The sequence below is a fragment of the Orcinus orca genome, chromosome 16 (assembly GCF_937001465.1).
Source record: "Orcinus orca chromosome 16, mOrcOrc1.1, whole genome shotgun sequence".
Classification (NCBI taxonomy): domain Eukaryota; kingdom Metazoa; phylum Chordata; class Mammalia; order Artiodactyla; family Delphinidae; genus Orcinus; species Orcinus orca.
The window spans coordinates 50,744,045-50,767,260 of record NC_064574.1 but is presented as its reverse complement, the minus strand read 5'-3'; the positions used below and the strand labels follow the sequence as shown (position 1 = coordinate 50,767,260).

At 46.5% G+C, this 23,216-nt stretch overlaps 2 protein-coding genes across 7 annotated transcripts in view; one reads left to right on the top strand and one right to left on the bottom strand.

Annotated features, from left to right (window-relative positions):
- IFT140 (intraflagellar transport 140) overlaps positions 1-23,216 on the top strand; it is a 188,689-nt gene that overhangs the window by 90,126 nt on the left and 75,347 nt on the right. The gene's annotated exons all lie outside the window — the stretch shown is intronic.
- Positions 1-23,216, bottom strand: part of CRAMP1 (cramped chromatin regulator homolog 1) — a 67,950-nt gene that overhangs the window by 41,620 nt on the left and 3,114 nt on the right. For 5 of the 6 annotated variants that reach the window (XM_033429169.2, XM_033429170.2, XM_033429171.2 and 2 more), the window contains exons 3-4: positions 13,260-13,453; positions 7,148-7,301 (exon numbers count right to left, since the gene is read on the bottom strand). In XM_033429169.2, the coding sequence (XP_033285060.1) occupies positions 7,148-7,301; positions 13,260-13,453 (348 nt within the window). Of the gene's footprint in view, positions 1-7,147; positions 7,302-13,259; positions 13,454-23,216 lie in introns of those variants that run through there. The other variant, XM_033429173.2, reaches the window with a different exon arrangement.

Here is a 23,216-nt window from a genome sequence, read left to right as displayed (position 1 = left end):
AGGAGATAGGATTAAGAGCGCTACTTAAAGGAGCTCCAGAGACAGGTGTTAGCCAGGGCTAACAGCGCGGACCCCAGAGACAGGCATGAGACACTAAGGCTGCTGCTGCCGCCACCAAGAAGCCTGTGTGCAAGCACAGGTCACTCTCCACACCTCCCTTCCAGGGAGCCTGTGCAGCCCGCCACTGCCAGGGTCCCAGGATCCAGGGACAACTTCCCCGGGAGAACACACGGCACGCCTCAGGCTGGTGCAAAGTCATGCCAGCCTCTGCCGCCGCAGGCTCGCCCCGCACTCTGTACCCCTCCCTCCCCCCAGCTTGAGTGAGCCAGAGCCCCCAAATCAGCGGCTCCTTTAACCCCGTCCTGTCTGAGCGAAGAACAGACGCCCTCCAGCGACCTAAATGCAGAGGCGGGGCCAAATCCAAAGCTGAACCCCAGGAGCTGTGCGAACAAAGAAGAGAAAGGGAAAGCTCTCCCAGCAGCCTCAGGAGCAGTGGATTAAATCTCCACCATCAACTTGATGTACCCTGCATCTGTGGAATACCTGAATAGACAACGAATCATCCCAAATTGAGGAGGTGGACTTTGAGAGCAAGATTTATTAGTTTTTCCCCTTTTCCTCTTTTTGTGAGTGTGTATGTGTATGCTTCTGTGTGAGATTTTGTCTGTATATCTTTGCTTTCACCATTTGTCCTAGGGTTCTATCCGTCCGTTTTTTAAAATTTTTTAAAAAAAATTTTTTTCTTAATAATTATTTTTTTATTTTAATAATTTTATTTTATTTTACCTTACTTTATTTTCTTTTATCCTCTTTCTTTCTTTCTTTCTTTCTACTTTTTCTCCCTTTTATTCTGAGCCGTGTGGATGAAAGGCTCTTGGTGCTGCAGCCAGGAGTCAGTGCTGTGCCTCTGAGGTGGGAGAACCAACTTCAGGACACTGGTCCACAAGAAACCTCCCAGCTCCACGTAATATCAAATGGCGAAAATCTCCCAGAGATATCCATCTCAACACCAACACCCAGCTTCACTCAACGACCAGCAAGCTACAGTGCTGCACACCCTATGCCAAACAACTAGCAAGACAGGAACACAACCCCACCCATTAGCAGAGAGGCTGCCTAAAATCATAATAAAGCCACAGACACCCCAAAACACACCACCAGACATGGACCTGCCCACCAGAAAGACAAGATCCAGCCTCATCCATCAGAACACAGGCACTAGTCCCCTCCACCAGGAAGCCTTCACAACCCACCAACCAACTTTACCCACTGGGGACAGACACCAAAAACAATGGGAACTACGAACCTGCAGCCTGCAAAAAGGAGATCCCAAACACAGTAAGATAAGCAAAATGAGAAGACAGAAAAACACACTGCAGATGAAGGAGCAAGATAAAACCCCACCAGACCTAACAAATGAAGAGGAAATAGGCAGTCTACCTGAAAAACAATTCAGAATAATGACAGTAAAGATGATCCAAAATCTTGGAAATAGAATAGAGAAAACACAAGAAACATTTAACAATGACCTAGAAGAACTAAAGATGAAACAAGCAACGATGAACAACACAATAAATGAAATTAAAAATACTCTAGAAGGGATCAATAGCAGAATAATTGAGGCAGAAGAACGGATAAGTGACCTGGAAGAAATAGTGGAAATAACTACTGCAGAGCAGAAAAAAGAATGAAAAGAACTGAGGACAGTCTCAGAGACCTCTGGGACAACATTAAACGTACCAACATTTGAATTATAGGGGTTCCAGAAGAAGAAGAGAAAAAGAAAGGCACTGAGAAAATATTTGAAGAGATTATAGTTGAAAACTTCCCTAATATGGGAAAGGAAATAGTTAATCAAGTCCAGGAAACACAGAGTCCCATACAGGATAAATCCAAGCAGAAACACAACAAGACACATATTAATCAAACTGTCAAAAATTAAATACAAAGAAAACATATTAAAAGCAGCAAGGGAAAAATAACAAACAAGGGAATCCCCATAAGGTTAACAGCTGATCTTTCAGCAGAAACTCTGCAAGCCAGAAGGGACTGGCAGGACATATTTAAAGTGTTGAAGGAGAAAAACCTACAACCAAGATTACTCTACCCAGCAAGGATCTCATTCAGGTTTGATGGAGAAATTAAAACCTTTACAGACAAGCAAAAGCTGAGAGAGTTCAGCACCACCAAACCAGCTTTACAACAAATGCTAAAGGATCTTCTCTAGGCAAGAAACACAAAAGGAAAAGACCTATAATAACAAACCCAAAACAATTAAGAAAATGGGTATAGGAACATACATATCTATAATGACCTTAAATGTAAATGGATTAAATGCTCCCACCAAAAGACACAGACTGCCTGAATGGATACAAAAACAAGACCCATATAAATGCTGTCTACAAGAGACCCACTTCAGACCTAGAGACACATACAGACTGAAAGTGAGGGGATGGAAAAATATTCCATGCAAATGGAAACCAAAAGAAAGCTGGAGTAGCAATTCTCATATCAGACAAAATGGACTTTAAAATAAAGACTATTAGAAGAGACAAAGAAGGACACTACATAATGATCAACGGATCGATCCAAGAAGAAGATATAACAATTGTAAATATTTATGCACCCAACATAGGAGCACCTCAATACATAAGGCAAATACTAACAGCCATAAAAGGGGAAATCGACAGTAACACATTCATATTAGGGGACTTTAACACCCCACTTTCACCAATGGACAGATCATCCAAAATGAAAATAAATAAGGAAACACAAGCTTTAAATGATACATTAAACAAGATGGACTTAATTGATATTTATAGGACATTCCATCCAAAAACAACAGAATACACATTTTTCTCAAGTGCTCATGGAACATTCTCCAGGATAGATCATATCTTGGGTCACAAATCAAGCCTTGGTAAATTTAAGAAAACTGAAATTGTATCAAGTATCTTTTCCGACCACAATGCTATGAGACTAGATATCAATTACAGGAAAAGATCTGTAAAAAATATAAACACATGGAGGCTAAACAATACACTACTTAATAACGAAGTGATCACTGAAGAAATCAAAGAGGAAATCAAAAAATACCTAGAAACAAAGGACAATGGAGACACGAAGACCCAAAACCTATGGGATGCAGCAAAAGCAGTTCTAAGAGGGAAGTTTATAGCAATACAATCCTACCTTAAGAAACAGGAAACATCTTGAATAAACAACCTAACCTTGCACCTAAAGCAATTAGAGAAAGAACAATAAAACCCCAAAGTTAGCAGAAGGAAAGAAATCATAAAGATCAGATCAGAAATCAATGAAAAAGAAATGAAGGAAATGATAGCAAAGATCAATAAAACTAAAAGCTGGTTCTTTGAGAAGATAAACAAAATTGATAAACAATTAGCCAGACTCATCAAGAAAAAAAGGGAGAAGACTCAAATCAATAGAATTAGAAATGAAAAAAGAGAAGTAACAACTGACACTGCAGAAATACAAAAGATCATGAGATTACTACAAGCAACTCTATGCCAATAAAATGGACAACCTGGAAGAAATGGACAAATCCTTAGAAATGCACAACCTGCCAAGACTGAATCAGGAAGAAACAGAAAATATGAACAGACCAATCACAAGCACTGAAATTGAAACTGTGATTAAAAATCTTCCAACAGGGGCTTCCCTGGTGGCGCAGTGGTTGGGAGTCCGCCTGCCGATGCAGGGGACACAGGTTCATGCCCCAGTCCGGGAGGATCCCACGTGCCGCGGAGTGGCTGGGCCTGTGAGCCATGGCCACTGGGCCTGCGCATCCAGAGCCTGTGTTCCGCAACAGGAGAGGTCACAGCAGTGAGAGGCCCGCGTACCGCAAAAAACAACAACAACAACAACAACAAAAACTTCCAACAAACAAAAGCTCAGGACCAGATGGCTTCACAGGCGAATTCTATCAAACATTTAGAGAAGAGCTAACACCTATCCTTCTCAAACTCTTCCAAAATATGGCAGAGGGTGGAACACTCCCAAACGCATTCTACGAGGCCACCATCACCCTGATATGAAAACCAGACAAGGATGTCACAAAGAAAGAAAACTACAGGCCAATATCACTGATGAACATAGATACAAATATCCTCAACAAAATACTAGCAAACAGAATCCAACAGCACATTAAAAGGATCATACACCATGATCAAGTGGGGTTTATTCCAGGAATGCAAGGATTCTTCAATATACGCAAATCAATCAATGTGATACACCATATTAACAAACAGAAGGAGAAAAACCATATGGTCATGTCAATAGATGCAGAGAAAGCTTTTGACAAAATTCAACACCCATTTATGATAAAAACCCTCCAGAAAGTAGGCATAGAGGGAACTTTCCTCAACATAATAAAGGCGATATATGACAAACCCACAGCCAACATCGTCCTCAATGGTGAAAAACTGAAAGCATTTCCACTAAGATCAGGAACAAGACAAGGTTGCCCACTCTCACCACTCTTATTCAACATAGTTTTGGAAGTTTTAGCCACAGCAATCAGAGAAGAAAAGGAAATAAAAGGAATCCAAATCGGAAAAGAAGAAGTAAAGCTGTCACTGTTTGCAGATGACATGATACTATACATAGAGAATCCTAAAGATGTCACCAGAAAACTACTAGAGCTAATCAATGAATTTGGTAAAGTAGCAGGATACAAAATTAATGCATAGAAATCTCTGGCATTCCTATACACTAATGATGAAAAATCTGAAAGTGAAATCAAGAAAACACTCCCATTTACCATTGCAACAAAAAGAATAAAATATCTAGGAATACCTACCTAAGGAGACAAAAGACCTGTATGCAGAAAATTATAAGACACTGATGAAAGAAATTAAAGATGATACAAACAGATGGAGAGATATACCATGTTCTTGGATTGGAAGAATCAACATTGTGAAAATGACTCTACTACCCAAAGCCATCTACAGATTCAATGCAATCTCTATCAAACTACCACTGGCATTTTTCACAGAACTAGAACAAAAAATTTCACAATTTGCATGGAAACACAAAAGACCCCGAATAGCCAAAGCAATCTTTAGAACGAAAAACGGAGCTGGAGGAATCAGGCTCCCTGACTTCAGACTATACTACAACGCTACAGTAATCAAGACAGTATGGTACTGGCACAAAAACAGAAAGATAGATCAATGGAACAGGATAGAAAGCCCAGAGATAAACCCACACACATATGGTCACCTTATCTTTGATAAAGGAGGCAGGAATGTACAGTGGAGAAAGGACAGCCTCTTCAATAAGTGGTGCTGGGAAAACTGGACAGGCACATGTAAAAGTATGAGATTAGATCACTCCCTAACACCATATACAAAAATAAGCTCAAAATGGATTAAAGACCTAAATGTAAGGCCAGAAACTATCAAACTCTTAGAGGAAAACATAGGCAGAACACTCTAGGACATAAATCACAGCAAGATCCTTTTTGACCCACCTCCTAGAGAAATGGAAATAAAAACAAAAATAAACAAATGGGACCTAATGAAACTTCAAAGCTTTTGCACAGCAAAGGAAACCATAAACAAGACCAAAAGACAACCCTCAGAATGGGAGAAAATATTTGCAAACGAATCAATAGACAAAGGATTAATCCCCAAAATATAACAGCTCATGCAGCTCAGTATTAAAAAAACAAACAACCCAATCCAAAAATGGGCAGAAGACCTAAATAGACATTTCTCCAAAGAAGGCATACAGATGGCCAAGAAGCACATGAAAAGCTGCTCAACATCACTAATTATTAGAGAAATGCAAATCAAAACTACAATGAGGTGTCATCTCACACCAGTCAGAATGGCCATCATCAAAAAATCTAGAAACAATAAATGCTGGAGAGGGTGTGGAGAAAAGGGAACCCTCTTGCACTCTTGGTGGGAATGTGAATTGGTACAGCCACTATGGAGAACAGTATGAAGGTTCCTTAAAAAACTAAAAATAGAATTACCATATGACCCAGCAATCCCACTACTGGGCATATACCCTGAGAAAACCATAATTCAAAAAGAGTCATGTACCAAAATGTTCATTGCAGCTCTATTTACAATAGCCAGGACATGGAAGCAACCTAAGTGTCCATCAACAGATGAATGGATAAAGAAGATGTGGCACATATATACAATGGAATATTACTCAGCCATAAAAAGAAATGAAATTGAGCTATTTGTAATGAGGTGGATGGACCTAGAGTCTGTCATACAGAGTGAAGTATGTCAGAAAGAGAAAGACAAATACCGTATGCTAACACATATATATGGAATTTAAGAAAAAAAAAATGTCATGAAGAACCTAGGGGTAAGACAGGAATAAAGACACAGACCTACTAGAGAATGGACTTGAGGATATGGGGAGGGGTAGGGTAAGCTGTGATAAAGTGAGAGAGTGGCATGGACATATACATACTATCAAATGTAAAACAGATAGCTAGTGGGAAGCAGCCGCATAGCACAGGGAGATCAGCTCGGTGCTTTGTGACCACCTAGAGGGGTGGGATAGGGAGGGTGGGAGGGAGGGAGATGCAAGAAGGAAGAGATTTGGGAACATATGTATATGTATAACTGATTCACTTTGTTATAAAGCAGAAACTAACACACCATTGTAAAGCAATTATACTCCAATAAAGATGTAAAAAAAAAAAAATAGAAAAATAAATATATAAATAAATAAATAAAGATGGAGCCACGCAAACTGGACTCAAACACAGAGCCTGGAAAAAGAGTCTGGGAAAAGCCCTGGAACGCCAGCCGTCCACCCGGGCCGACGCACACCAGGCCCTGCCCGACCCTCACCCCATTGGGGCTCCCATGGGAGAAGGGCAGGCAACGGGGAGGTGTGATTCTGGACCACGGTGCCCTCCCTCCCAGGGGGGAGCGAGCCAGGGACTCAGACACCACAGGCTTCCTTGTAACTCAGCCTGACCACCAGTTACGAGGCCTCCTGTCAGCCAAAGCACCAGAGGTGAGAACACCCCAGGCCGTGTGGCTGGGTGAGAATAATGCCAGAAGGTGTGGCCTGCAGGTTTGCGGAAGCCACGCTCCTGGACCAGAAGCCACCCCGCCTCTGGCCCCAGGAAGCCAGCCTAGGCACTCACCATTGTCGAAGTCAATGTACTTGGTGATCTTGTGCCACGTGCGGTAGTAGAAGTGCCGGACCTGCTCCTTGTTCTTCACCATGCTGGCAGGCTTGCCTTTCTTCTTGTATTTCAGAGCAATGTTGTTCTGAATCGCTTCAAAGTCTTTCCCATGCTGGAAAAGAAAGTCCACATTAAAAGCACGAGGTTAGGGGCTTCCCTGGTGGCGCAGTAGTTAAGAATCTGCCTGCCAATGCAGGGGACACGGGTTCGAGCCCTGGTCCGGGAAGATCCCACATGCTGCGGAGCAACTAAGCCTGTGCGCCACAACTACTGAGCCTGCGCTCTAGAGCCCGTGAGCCACAACTACTGAAGTCCGCGCGCCTACAGCCTGTGCTCTGCAACAAGAGAAGCCACCACAATGAGAAGCCTGTGCCCCGCAACAAAGAGTAGCCCCCACTCACTGCAACTAGAGAAAGCCCGCGTGCAGCAGCAAAGACCCAATGCAGCCAAAAATTAAATAAATGAATAAATAAATAAATTTATAAAAAAAAACTAGATTGTCTTATACTTTATAAAATAACACAAAGGGCGATAATAAAGCTAACTTTAAAAAAAAAGCACGAGGTTATAGGGAAGGTGGGAGGGAGACACAAGAGGGAGGAGATATGGGGATATATGTATATGTATGGTTGATTCACTTTGTTATAAAGCAGGAACTAACACACCATTGTAGAGCAATTATACTCCAATAAAGACGTTAAAAAAAAAAACAACACGAGGTTACAACAAGGCAGCCTTCTGTACAATGCAGACACTTCCTGAAAAGGGAGAAAAGGGACTGCTGTGGTTAAGCAAGTATCCTTCATGGCTCCTACTTGTGCATGAACTTCAACCTGGCTTCCCCAGAACCTCAGGTTTCAATTAGAATAATGGATAATGCAGCAACAGAACTATCATAGCATGTGGATACCAATGAGGCAAGGACCCCGGAGCAGTAGAAACATGAAGCTCATGACTTAGACAAAGGGCTTAATCTCCAGAGTTCTTTAGAGCCCATGAAATGACACACCCCCACGAAGACAATAATCAGAAGACACAACACAAGGATGGAGGAGCTCAGGGTGCTGTACATCTGGCATCTTAAAATAAAACAACACATCAACTATTCAGAAACAGCGTCACTGATTTGATCATACAAAAGGTATTCTATGTTCGAACAATGATAACAAATATGAATGTTTATTAAGAGAATCATGCAGAATATGCTCTGAATACATCTGTGGGCCTTCCTTCAACACCTCCATGCAAAAGCTGAGTACATCTTAGATTTTCAGAATGGAATTTATGTTCCAGAGAACAGTCCCCATCAGTGCTGTTCTGGTACTGATGCAACGAGAACCAACTACTGATACTACTCATCAACTACTGATACTTTTATCAAAACCAAGCCAGCAAGAAGCACTGGGAAGGACCTGGAGGTAACGGCACCCCAGCAGCATTGAGCACCTCTGGTACCCAGATCTTGGTTTCTAAATCCCACTTTCCAAAAGGAACCATGGCTCCTTGGAAAAATGGCCAATGCCAGGTCTGGGGCAGGGAAAATACCAGGTGAGTCTAGAATATCTTGTGGTGCCAGAAAGTGAGAAAGTGCTCAAAGCATAAGGGGAACATGTTAGAAGGACACAGCAGCCAACCTGAAGAGGCTCCCAGTGGGCAAATCTAGAACAATCTGGGCAACAAAATCACAATGATATGAATGGATTATGACCCATGGAAGAGAATAAGTATCCCTGGGTCCATACAGGTATAAAGAAATAATTGAATAAATACATAAATGGAGGAGAAGGGAGAGCTTTTCCTTGCATGGGATTTCCACTTAATAAATGTAGAAAGAATAACAGAATCAGAAGGTCATCACTGGGTAAACACCACAGTAATAGTTGTTCCAGGTAAGAAGAGGCAATGGTTGCTTAAATTAGTGGGAGAAAGAATCATGAGAAACAGGGTATTTACATAGTCTCAAAGTTAAAAAAAAAAAAGAAAAAAAGACTTGGCAGTGGAGAACCTGGGAGATGCCACCTGAATGCAGTGATCAAGGTTCACACAGCCAGGCCTGAGACAGATCACACTGCACACTCTGGACAGGACGCACCAAGGATGCACAGCAATCCCACAGTACTCTTGACAGAAAACACAAAACATGAACTTATCCGTGCGGAAACATCAGGTAAGCCCAATGAGGGGCACTCTATGAATGAACAGACTTGGAATCTTCAAAAATGTCAAGGTCGTGAGAGACCAGGAAAAAAAGGGAATACTGAGGGACCTGTCCCAGGTGGGAGGACCCAGGAGCCATGGCAACCAAATGCAACGTGGGGTCCTGAACCAGAATAGGACATCAGTGCAAATACTGATGACATTACACTAACTCTCCTCATTTTGCCGGTCACCCTGCAGTTACGTGGGTGTCAGGAAAGCGGGTTAAAGGGCATGTGAGCATTCTCTGTACTCTTTTTGCAGCTTTTTCCAACTCTGAAATCGTTTCAAAATTTAAGGTCAAGGGCTTCCCTGGTGGCGCAGTGGTTGAGAGTCTGCCTGCCGATGCAGGGGACACGGGTTCATGCCCCGGTCCGGGAGGATCCCACATGCCGCAGAGTGGCTAGGCCCGTAAGCCATGGCCGCTGAGGCTGTGTGTCCGGAGCCTGTGCTCCGCAACGGGAGAGGCCACAACAGTGAGAGGCCCATGTACCACAAAAAAAAAAAAAAATTAAGGTCAAAAAGTAAAAGTGCTATGGGACTTCCCTGGCAGTCCAGTGGTTAAGACTACACGCTTCCACTGCATGAGGCACGGGTTCAATCCCTGGTCAGCGAATTAAGATCCCACATGTCGTACGGTGCAGCCAAAGCAAAGAGTAAAAATCCTCAAAGAATGAAAGCTCACTCACTGTTTTAAAAGAAGCAATGGCAGGTGAACCAGAGCAAGGCAGAGCTGCACCTAAAGTGCCTTCCTCCAGCGTCCAGCTCAGGCACCACCTCTCCCACAAAACTCCCCTCAGCTCTTGACCAAGAACCGTGACGCAAACAAACACACACAGCCTCTAAATCTCAGGACTTCGTTTCATAGCTGAGTTAACGAACCCAGAGGTGACCTGACAGCCCAGATGGGGACTAGAATCTGGGCTTTGCGACTCCTCATCCCACGTTCTCAAAGGACGCTGCCTTCTGAACTCTTGTGGCATCTGTCAGCATATACCTTCTGAGAGTCCCACTTCTTCTGTGCCTGTTACGTTTTCCCAGTAAGACTGCCAGCCCCTTAGGGGGGACTTCTTTGCATTTCTATACTTAGCCATGAACTAGGTAAATAAAGGGTGGTGGCAACAACAGCAACAGTGAAAAAGGCAAAGTTGAAAGAGAAAACTATATGGAGGTGAAGCACACATTTCAAAGACTGAAACGAGAACTTGCAGTATTCGTACAGCTGTCACAGAGATGGCAGGAAACAGGAGATGCCCAGCAGCTGGATTTGTGGGACACTGGGAAGTGCAGACAGAACACGGGAGGGGAAGCACAGCAGAGATGAGGCCTCCAGCAATTATCGACCCAGTGAAAAGCAAGCAGAAGATGCTGGCCACGCGGCTGCGAGTAAGATAGGAATCAAGACTGGACAGCAATACGGACAGACAGACGTAAGAAGGGAAAAGGAAAAGTTGGCAACAGGCTTTGTGAAATGGAGTATAGAGGATGTTGAGGACAACCACGCTGGTCCAGGCGTTCATCCCACTGGTCTTCCCGCCAGCTCCCTGTCATGGGGGTCACAACCTTTACCCCTGGCCACAGGGAGGAGTCTGGGATGGGACCAGCCAAGCTGAGTTGTGCCCAGAACTGTCCTAACTAGCATGGAGGAGGGGTTGGGGAGGCGCTCTCGCCCCTGGGGAGCACCTGAAGCAGGAGAGAATAAGCACAGAAATGTCACCCCCAACACACGGGGTTACAGGCAGAGGCCCAGTGACACCGTGGGAGTCCCTGCACACAGTCAGGCTTGATCCAGTCCCTCCGGCTCCCTCCCAGTTCAGTTCTGAGAGCTGCTCAATGCTCGGTCTTGCCCCTCTGCGCTACTCTGAGCTGGGTCTCTTCACTTGAGGCATAGCTCAGTCAGACGAGAGTGCATCAGAAAGGCAGGGAAGACCCTCATCAACACTGCAGAGGCCTGTGCTGAGCACCACGCCCCACGGGTGAAGATGCTCGTGGTTACATACGCCCTAGCTGACCAGCCGGTCATCACCCCACCAGAGTCCCACTGAGTTTTGGTCAGACACACGAAGCAACAGACATAAAGCCCACACTTGTGCATGCGCTCTCTTGCTCTCTCTCTCACACACACACATACACACACATACAATTTGGGATACACCAATAGTACCAACCGTAGAAAGCATTAAGTGACCTGAATAGCCAATTATTAATTATTATTATTATTAAGCAAGGATTTCAGGAGACCTCAAAACACCTACCTGGTAGAAAAGTTAAAACAAGAAGCCTAGCCCGATGAGAGGGGAATGAACTAATTCCCCTGAAGAAAGGTAAGGGCAGGTCATTAACACGGATTTCTTCTGCTTTTCATCAACAACCATGTCTCCCCCACGCTCCTGCAACTGAGTAGCCAGACTGCCTGCAGAGCCCACTTTCTCCCCAAGACAGAGGGGCCACACCAAAGCAGTAACTATTTCAGGTGAGAGTCAGCAATGGCTGCTGATTCTGAGGACACTCCAGGAATCACAAGTCTTCTATGCCTAACAAACAGCTTAAAGAAGGCACCATTTGGGCATATAATCTATAAAAGAACAGCCTCTGTACTTTACCCTAGAACTGTCCAGGGAAGAAAAGGAACACACTTGAATGTGTTTGAATGACTTCGCGTCTACTGGAACAAGCCTCATGTGGACATTTCATTCTCTCCTCGGACAACAGAGTCAGGCAGCACCAACACGTGGCCTCCTCTATCCAGGAAGGGCAGAACTGAACCATCGACCCCGGAATGGGGCAGGCCAGCCACGGGAAAGCTCTGAACTCGGCTCTGCGTCCTGTTCTCTGCCCATAGTCAGGTGTCTCCTGATCTATGAACACTCCATGGCTTCAGTTCCAAAGCCTCCTTCCTCTGAGCCTTGTTTCACAGGCTTGGCTAGACTTTTCTATCACTCCAATTAGTTCACTAGTAAAAGAATAAGGCTCACTGACCAAGTAACCTACTCTTGATACTACATCCCAAAGAAGAAGTCTAAAATATGGAATGTGCACAAAGATGTCCATGGTAGCATTATTTACAACAGAATCTAGAAGGAACCACAACAATCAACAATACGAAAATGGTTAAGTAGAACAAGGACTGGCCAGAGGGTAAATATTTAGGTGTTGCAGGGCCACAGGTACTGCAGGAACCACACTGTAGTCAAAGACAATGTACAAGTGAAGAGGCTGAGCTGTGTTCCAATAAAACTTGATTTACAAAAAACAGGCAGTGAGCATGTGGGTCATAGTTGCCTTCATCTGAAGCAGAATATTTATAAGCATTAAAAAAACACTGAGCAAAAGAACTACAAAACACCATGAAAAATGCATTTAACGTTAATTAAAAAAGTATGTTCTCTATAACTACAAAGATGTGGAGAAACAAAACCCGGAAGTAAAGATGGCTGGCAGGGAGCACGGCCGTTTCATTGGGCTGTGGGATGGGGGAGGAGCTTCTCTATGTTTAGGACTTGCCACTCTGTCCCCAGTCAGCTGTGATGTCTCTCTGGGTTGTGCTGGCTGCTCTGACTGATGTGGCAAGTGTCCCCTGGCCCCTCCCTCTCGGGGACATCCCTCCTGAATCGGCCCACTCAGCTGTGAGAGGAAGGCCCAGAGGGAAGGGCACCACTCTTCAGACCAGAACGTATTTCAGAGAATCTTAGAAAAGAAAAGAAGCAAACGAAAACACTTCCTAACAGCCACTTCACTAGTAACAGCTTTGAAAGTCACAGTGAGGAGGTAAAGGGCCAAGGTCAGAGGTCAAGGCCTGTGCCTGGGGACCCACAGGCAAGGGGTAAGAAGCCAGGAGCTTCAGCCGCCTCCTTGGGCTGCAGGACCCACTCACCTCGTACAGCCCCTCGAAGAAGGTGTTCTTGTCCTCCGTGCTCCACGACTCCCACTGACGCCGCACCTTCTTGCCTTCTTCCTTCTCACCGCCTGAAGACCCTAAGTTCCGGGAAGAGGAGCGAGAGCCCCCTGCAGGGGCAGCGGGGGCAACCCCGGACCCATTTCCAGCTGATGATCCGCCACCGTCAGCTCCTTCGAGAGAAAGAACCATATAGCCATCTGTGTCGGAAAGCGGGCTGCCCCGGGGCCCACCCGGGCCCCGCCCCCAGCTCCACCAGTGAGTGACATTGTCCTGCCCTGACCTCTGACTCTCGAGAGAAAAGTTTAAACAGTGAGTAAAAGGAGAGCATTTATGTGGCACCACCAGAGCACAAGGACAAGGTCCCGCCGAAGCACACAGCTCCTTTCCCACTGTGAACTAAAACCACATGGCATCTTTCCTTCTCAATTGAGGTTTGAGGTTAAATTTTTTCAAATAAATTGAAATTCAAACTCAAGAAAACATTTAAATGTATATAAGACACTACCTTCTTTGAGGTACAATCAATACTTAAATATGGACCACGTGATACCTCAGCACCTTTTAAAAGTCCTGGGACTTCCCTGGTGGTCCAGTGGTTAGGACTCCACGCTTCCACTGCAGGGGGCAAGGGTTCGATTCCTGTTCAGGGAACTAAGATCCCACATGCCGCATAGTGCGGCCAAAAAAAAAGGTCTTAAAACTCCTTTTTCCTGATCACTTTCCACCAACAAAATCTGGTGTTCTGAGAGTGACCGACAACCCACAAATGCTCTTAAAGCATCAGTTCCTAATCTCAAGACAAGTCCTTGAAAAACCCGCCAAGAGGGGAGAGCACGTAAAGTACAGCATGGGGGCACCAAACGCCAGGCCGGGACTGAGAACTCTGTGCTCCCAGGAGAATGCAGGCAATAAACCAGAGGTAAAGGTCACAGATAACAATTTTACGACCTGACCCAAACCTCCCACCCATCTCAGTTCCTTCCTCTCAGAGGGAAGGGGAACTCCCCAGCATATCCCTGTGATAACCAGCATTCTCTTTTCACGGAACTGCAGGATCATCCAATGGTGAGAAATCTGCAAACTCTGAACAGTGAGGGTGAAAAGAATATCATAAAAATAAAAGTACTTTAAAAAGGAAAAGCTAAACAAATACAGATTATTGTTAAATGCTTTCTTAATGAGATAATCATGAGCTTTTCCATAAAGATCCACTTCTTTGTCAATCTGGTGGGGGCCCTGGACAGCCATGTGCACACTGGGGCTCAGGGCCACGTTTCCCTCACCCCCTTGACAGGGCTCTGCCTCCAAAGGGGATGAAAGACAATCATGAGAAATAAAAGAAATGAAAAAGTAAAAGTCCGTTATTCCACATATGTTTGCAAAGACTATCCCTGAAGAAACACAAGAGCAGGGGCTGCCTGGGGTATGGGGCAGGGGGTGTGGGGGGGAGTCAGTCTCCCCTCTTACACCTTGTTGTGTCTTTGTGCACTGTGGGTCCATGTAATTACATCAACATGAGTATCTGAAAACAGTTGATCCCATCAGTCAGCTATCAGAAAGCAGAATGTTTTCATACATGCAGAAAAAACTACTCGGCTACATGGAACGCGTTTGATTCTCTCATGTGGAAAGGTGTATCAGGCTAGCAGTGAGCTACCTTCATAAAGCGACACGAGTGGGTAACAGAAATCACTGTTCATCAGAGCTGTAGTGCCCAATTAGACAGCCACTAACAAGGCTATTTAAATTTAAATACTAATTAAAATTAAATAAAATAAAAACCCCAGTTCCTCAGTCACACCAGTCTCATTTCTAGTAGTCAGTGTCCACATGTGGCCAGCTGCTCCTGTGCCGGACAGCACAGGACCTTACTATCACCGCAGAAAGTGCCACTGGCCAGCACTATATTTGAATGTTCAACCTTCACGGTCCTAAACACACTGTTACAGAATAAGACATAATCAGGTTTAAAGCGTTTCACGGCTGCTCCCTTCCCATCCCACAGGCACAACAGAACTGCACCTCAGGATCTCTGAGTTCCAGGGTGGGCAAAGGACGCACTGAACACGTGGTCTGACTTTGTCCATTCCTCACCAAACCAAACCAAACCCTACCCTGACCTAATTAATGAGCTTAGCACATCCGGAGATGTTTTCAACAGGTGTGGCAACTTAGAGCACATTTGCAGGGATAATCGGTTTCATTCCATTTCTAGTAGGTCAGAGACGCTTTGTTATGAGCTGAAGACTGGGTTATGAGTGCTGTTTAAACTCCACTCTCGGGACTTCCCTGGTGGTCCAGTGGCTAAGAGTCCCTGCTCCCAATGCAGGGGGCCCAGGTTCGATCCCTGGTCAGGGAACTAGATCCTGCATGCTGAAACTAAGACCTGGCACAGCCAAGTAAATAAATATTTAATAAATAAATAAATAAACTCCACTCTCAAAAGAAGTTCTGGTTGATTTGGAGCCCACAGTTCCTCATGTGTACTCATCTGAGGAAGGGCTGTCTGTCTACCTCTGCACCACCCACAACAAAGGATTTCAGTGTCATTTTCAACTTTTGACAAAACCCTCACTAAACTCTCTTTTTCCAAAACAATGGCAACTTGCTGACAGTCACAGCTCAGGTTTACCTTTGCCAGCCCACGCTGGTGTCAATATACTTGAAAGTAACACACACACATTGTTAAAAATTCTATAAGGCAAACGTCTTGCTGGCTTTTATGAAATTTCACTGTATTACAACACTGGTGACCTGAGACACGGAGGATGAACATTGAAGAAAAACAGAATGGAAGCATCACTGAGCTGAAAAGGACCTAAGGGGTAGCACACAGAATACACCAAACCAGCAGATGTGAAAGAAGGTACAACAGTAAAAGTGGCTCCGTGGAGGCCCATGAGGCAGCCAACCACACTGCGGAGCAGCGAGCCACTCTCCCCCCGCCAGAGGTCAGCTGCACAGATGCTCAGCCTCTCCTGCTCTCATTTCAAAAACGGTATGTCCTCAGTAGAGGAAAATAAAGCAAAACGAACTTTCAGAAAAGAAAGCAAATCACCCTCAGGCAACCATTTCTAACATTTGATGCTAGTCATTCTACACCTTGAATGATTTTTAAAAGTAAAGTAAAATCACAAAACTTTAGGAGGGAAGGAGAACATGGCACCTGGTACATCCCTGAAATTTCAGATAAAGAAGAGAAGAGAGAGGCATCACCACTTTACCTCAGGCTCCTTCAAGGGCCGCAGCTCAAGCAGAAAAAAAACCAGGAAGCAGGATCAGAGACACTGGTAGAACGAGATGGTGACCCAGGAAAAGTTCAGACAAAAACAGTGATGACCGAAGGGGGAAGACAGAGAAGCAAGCAAAGAGGACAGAAGCAGCAGGAAGGTAAGGGGGGGAGACAATTTTGAACAAGACTGAGTGGGCGTGGGGGCTCTCCCTGGGGGTGGGAGTGGGTGTGTGCCCAGCCAAAAGCACAGGGCCGAAGTCAACACTCTACCTGTGTCTGTGTTTCTGAGGCCATAAAGAGGGTTAGCGAGAGTCTGCACCGTGAGACGTCAGTATCCGAGGAACCAGAAGAGAAACGATGCACAAGAATGGGAGCCCCGCAGCGAGCTCTGTGAAAGCAGGAAGAGCCACACCAGGCATCACACAGCAAAGGCTCAGTGAGAGCTTGGGAACTGACGCGGCACAGGCTGGGGGCTCCACAGCTTGCCCTGCCCCTCGCCCACCCAGGCCCCTGGGACCCAGTGCCTTCCCTCATAACCCACTTCAAGCCACAGTCCTCTAGCCGCTCAGGGGCCACCTGGCTTCTCCCCTTTCCCGTTTCTGCTGCCACTTTCCCAGGCCAGCTCCACACCACCTCTGAGCAAGATGATTCTAACAACCCCCTCTCTGGTCTCCCAGACCACCAACCCCGCCGCAGCCACTCTCCAGGGCTCACATTTGAGGGACACAGACGCATGGCCTCGGTCCACCTTCTCCACTGCCCATCCATCCATCCACTCCGGACAAGCTAGACTGCCCGCCCTCCTCCACATGCACCCTCCCAACACCCGAGCAGCAGAGAACCACCCATCTGCCCGCCAGGGAAGCCCAGACACAGGTGGAACAGCCTACCCAACACATTGCCACCCTGCCACCGTGCCCGCGGGCCTGGATGTGAGGGACACAGAGGTGCACAGCCCCATGGAGCACGTCCAAACGCCTGCTCCCTTCCGTCCCCATGGTGTGCAGTCACCTCTTTTCAGGACGGCGAAACGGAGGCTCTGAAGGCGGGAAAGCCGTACAGTCCCTGGGCAGCAGGAGCCAAACCAGAGCCCCGGACTCACACTCCAGACCTGGGCATTGTCCTCCTGGGACACATGACATCGTGGTGGCTGCCATCGTGTCAAGGCTGCTTTGGTATTTATGACACCAGAGCCACAAAAGTCAGAAGCTAGAGGGAACTTGATCTCAACGTCCCCCTCAGTCTGTGACAGATGAGGAAATAGGTTCAATGACTGCCTGGTGCCACCAGCCAGGGAGTGGCAGGGCTCAAGACTCCGGAGGATGCTGTGACTTAACTAGGGGAGACGCAGAGGATGTAGTCACAGTCCATCACAGCATACAATCCCGTCCTGAGCCTTCCTCTGGAGCTTGCCGAACTTCTTTCCAAGCGATATATCAAAATCCCAGAGGGACGGAAAACCCGCCGAACTCAAGGGCGTCAGAAATGTCCATCCCAGCAGGAGGGGACACACGGGCCTCCCTGACCGGCTCCACCTGCTCTAGACTAGAAGGGCATTCCTGGTGTCTTTGTGGCCACCTGCCCCTGCCCCCACCCCAGCTCGGGGCACCTCCTGGCGCAGCAGAGAGCACAGCCCGGGAGGGGCGGCACACACCATGTGGTCCCAACACGGCCCCCTCAGGTCGCGGTCAGTCCAGACGGGAGGTGCGATGCCAAGGCTCCCAGAGGTGCTTCCGTGCCTCTCATAACACACACATCCGTGTCACATGCTGAACAGCCAGACGTGGCTCAGGGGACACCCTCCCTACCAGGGCCACGCAGAGGGGAAGACGTCAAGCAAGCCAATTCCCAGTCAGAGTGTCACCCAACAGACAAATCCAAATGCCTCCCCTGGGCCTGCTGCTGCCCCGAGAGCTGCGGGCCTCCCACAAGGATCCCTCCTGGGCATTAGTCGCTCCATCTGTCTCTAGGGCCCGTCCCGGGTCCCCCTCAGCGCCCTCCACATGCAGACCAGGGCCAGCCACCCTCCAAGACTTCTTGTTCCTCCTGCAAACGAATGAGAAAAACACAACTACAATCCCTGTGTTCCTACTAAAACATATGCCCTCCTCATCGAATACTATGATGGTTTCCTAATGTTTCTGTAGGTAATTCTTGATCTCCCACCCAAACCACAGACGCCAGGAACGTCTTCTTCTCCCAGCATTTCACACGTGGTTCTTCAGTGGTAAGAACACTGCCATTACTTGATGTGATAAACTGTACACCACCATCCAGGACAAAGCTGTTTTTCACATTTGTGACTCTGCTATCTGAAATCACCCCTCTGCTATCCTTGTATCTTTGTATCACCAAAACAAGACACAACGTACTACATGAAATGAAAATCCTGAAATATGTATGGTTGGCAGGCACAAGACAATTCCAGACGTTCACGAGACACCATGGAAACAACACTGCTGTTGACACTAAAAGTCAAGGAAGTACTTGAAAATTAGCTCAGCCTTCAAACCAAAACGCAACTGTTACCTTACCTACTTGTCCATACTATCTATTCACATCTTTGATGTGAAGCAAATGCCATCTGTACAACTCTGAACTGAATCATTCACCGAGAACCTCTGGTTTACAGGTATTTTCCTCTCTGTCCTGCACGGCTACATCATGGTCTCTGAAGTGGCCTGGGCCACAGGTCTCCTGACCTACTGTGACCGGGGCGGGGGGGGGGGCCTGTGTCACACAACAGGACCACGTGTCATGGTTATGTATTCCCCATACGTAGCATCACATGAGGAGTGTGGTGTGTACTGGACAGAGGTGGGAGAATGTCCTAGCTTCCCTCCTCTTCTCCCAAAAAGGTCTGAGGGCTTTCACAGAGCTTGACGTCCCCACCCAGGTGGGACACTGGGATGACAGTCGTCATGTACTGGATCAGACTGGGCACAAGAACCACAGAGCTCCAGCCTTGGTGGTTTCGAGAGGGTCAGATGTGTCCCCCTGCCCTCAGAGGGTACAGGAAGCAGGGACTTCACCCAGCCGCCCAGGCCTGGCCCAAGTGCCTGGTGAGGGAGGACAAGAGTGACCGCAGTGCAGACTGTAGGTGAAGCCACACCAAGCCCGGGGCCTCCGAGAAGCAAGGGCTAAGCAGAGCCCGCCAGGGAGACAACTGCCCTGACTTCAGGCACTGTACCCCAGGACCCCAGTCATCCTGCACGGCAGACTCCTTCGCCCCTGAATTAAGTGCAGCTTCAGCCGCTGGCGTACCGGACCCACTTTGAAAGTAAGGAACCTGAAGTTCAGGCAGGTTGAGCACCTCTCCGCTGCCCCCAGCTGAACTGGACACAGGGGCTCTGGGTGGGGAAACCGGGTCTCCTGACTGCTGGCTCACCCTTCTTCCCTAAAGGACAACCTTCTCCCAAAGGTCGACCGCCTCGGGGTGAGGTACCTCATAAGATGTCTTTTAAAAACACCTAGAAGCTACAGGCAGGCCCCAGATTATGAAAAATATACTTTCTGTACACTGATTCACTGATTCTTAAGCACAAGCACAGTAAAGCCAGGTGACACCACCCGACTGTGGAGACGGTGCATCTTAGGAGTGGCTCCCCCGACTCTGTGGAACAAAGTACCTGGGTGGGGGAGGGAAACGGACAGCAATGGAAACGGAGGGTCTGACTCTGCCTCCACCTCAGGCATCCCCTCAGCCCAACTGTCCTGCCAGGGCAGCAACTTCAGGGCATTCCTGGGACCTCTACCCCCTACCTCCCGACAGGTGACCTCCTCCCACCCTGTCCACCTGTTCAAACTCAGCCTGCAGCTCCCCTGACCTCGCAGCCAGGCATATTTTCCCTAAGAGAAGCCTGTTACTCAGCCATGCAGGGCTTCACAGCATTATTTATTGCGGTGAGGCAGGCACTAGCATTATCCCCATTTATAGACCGAGAAATTGAGATGCACTAGTTCACCCAGAATCATCCAGATTGTGAACTGGCGAAACGGGGAAGGGCATGAGGGCTGTTTCCTGGCCCGTGTTTCCAAAGACTGTGAATCCAGTCTCAAGTGTGCCCTCAGGCCACTCTGGGCACATGGTAGGGCCAGAGGAGCATTTATTTTGGTATCAAGCAGATCCACTGGTTTCTGATCTGCAGCTTACCTTCTGTCTAGCTAAGCACGCTGTTTGAACAACAAACCCCAGTGTCTGCACACATTTAAAAGCTAAGCAACAAAAATGCAAGATGCTTGGTGCACTGGCACTAAACCATTGCTACCTTCCCTTTACCAACTCAAAAAAAATTTAATTCAGACATGTACTACAAAAAAATTTATTTTTTACTGAAGTTGGCAAGAGTCTATTCTTATAAAAAAAGAAAAGACATATTTGTGTGGAGAGAAGCCAAATGAGAACTTCCTTTCCTCCACAAGCCTTTTCCTCCCAAACCCACAGCAAAGTTCTCCATCCATTAAAATTGAAACTGGAAAGCAGTAAGTAATCAGCCAAAGGGACCTCCCACAGCTAGGCTGTGATTATTTCTCAAATATAATGGAAATTTTATTTTTCTGAAGTGAAAAAACTGTAAAATGCCAGTACTGTTCACTCCCTTACTGGTCCATGCTCATCACTCCAGGTGGAGATTTCCATGGCCGGTAAGACAAATAGCTCCTCCAAGAATCCTTTCCAAAGGTTACGGGCATGCTGTCACAACTGACCTTCTTTCTGCCTGTTAAGGGGGCCGTGAGGGAAGCAGAGGTTGCCCTGAGGCAGGAAGGGGGATGTCCTGGGCGTGGTAAGTGCATCCAAAGGAAGCTCAGGGCACATCCCAGAGGAGGCCTCACTAGAAAGCTCAAGGCCAGAAGCAGGCCGAGAAGTTCTGTGAAGCAGAGGAAACATGCTTTCTACTCCTCTCCTAAATGCCACCATTACAGTTTAGCTTTATTATTCACTTAAACAAACATCTGCTTGCTAAAATAGGAAAATGCATAAGTCACAAGAAGCACAAATTCTAACAACTCTCCATTTTACTAGTGGAAAGTGGATTGCTGCTCCAAGCCACACCTTGGGCAAGAACCAAGAACAGATCTGACACAAGGCTAACCCAGGAAACCTTCTCCATCCGAGCCACACTCAAGTATGCAAACGAAAGCAAACTTCTCCTCACCTGACTGCCAAAATTCTAACTGAAGTTTCAGCATCACTTCACCTCACATACAGGTAGTCATTTACAGGGGACAGAGCACTTTCACGCCAGCGCCTCGTTTCATTTTAGCAGCCACACGTGGAGAGAGTGGAGCAGTCAGTCCCTGCTGTTCCTCCTTTCACAGGTGAGGATGCCTCTCCAACAGAAAAGCAGGCTTGAAGTCAAGCAAGCAGACCAAGGTCAGAGGACCAGAGGAATGAGGCCAAGAACTTGATTGGGCACCAGAGCCAGGGCTTCTGAAGCCACAAACAAACCCTCGAAGGAACCACAGCAGCTCACACATAATAACTTACACATATCTGTAACTGGGAACGAAAACCTATTTTTTTACAAAACAAAGCCAATAAAACAAATTAACATTTCGCTAATTGATCAGCAACTTTCACACCAAAATAAGCTTCTATGAGGCAAGTTTTGACTTCTGAAACATACAGAATGACCTTATACGTACATCTTCAAGTAAGTATACTTACATCAAAAGTCTACCAAAAAACCAAGTAAGGCCATGATTTCAGAGGCCAGTCCTCCTCAGCTGAGAAGGAGGCAGAAGCAGCAAGCCTAACTGCACACATTTGGCCCAGATCTCCAAAATGGGCCCTCCATTAGCGCCTGAGGTATTTCCTTCTTAAAATTATCAGGACCACGTAGTAAATTTAAATTGCCATTTCCCAAGGAGCTAACTGACAGTTTTTTTCATGCAGAACTCACTAGAAAATGGTGTTACATTTGCTACCTATAAAAATGCTGCAAACGTGGCCTGAAACAAAAGGGATGTTAAGAACAATTCACTTGGACTTCCCTGGTGGCGCCATGGTTAAAAATCCGCCTGCCAATGCAGGGGACACAGGTTCGATCCCTGGTCCGGGAAGACCCCACATGCCACAGAGCAACTAAGCCTGTGCACCACAACTACTGAGCATGTGCTCTAGAGACTGCGGGCCACAACTACTGAGCCTGCGTGCCACAACTACTGAAGCCCGTGCACCTAGAGCCTGCGCTCCGCAACAAGAGAAGCCACCGCAATGAGAAGCCCGCACACCGCAACGAAAAGTAGCCCCCGCTCGCAGCAACTACAGAAAGCCCGTGCACAGCAAGGAAGACCTAACACAGCCAAAAATAAATAACCAAATTTATTAAAAAAAAAAAAAATTCACTTGTACAATTAACAAAAAGCAGAATGCTAAAATATAAATAGACACAAGCAGAAAACAATGGGGAACTGGCAGATCGGGAACAAAAAAGCCGTAATATTCTCAACAACCTGAGAATACCACGACAAATACTGTAGACTGTTACTCATTTACATCAGGCCACAGATGTTTTCACCACTTACTACACCAGGGGAGATGTTTTCATGGCAACCAAGGAAACCTTAGTTGAAACTCAAAGGCCACATCTTGATGCCCTTAAAATTTTCAAGCCTAGCATACTTGAAGTGGAGGGTGATGAGCCCAAGTCAGACCCTTCGGATCACTCATTTTCGGCTTATCAATCTTTCCCCAAATG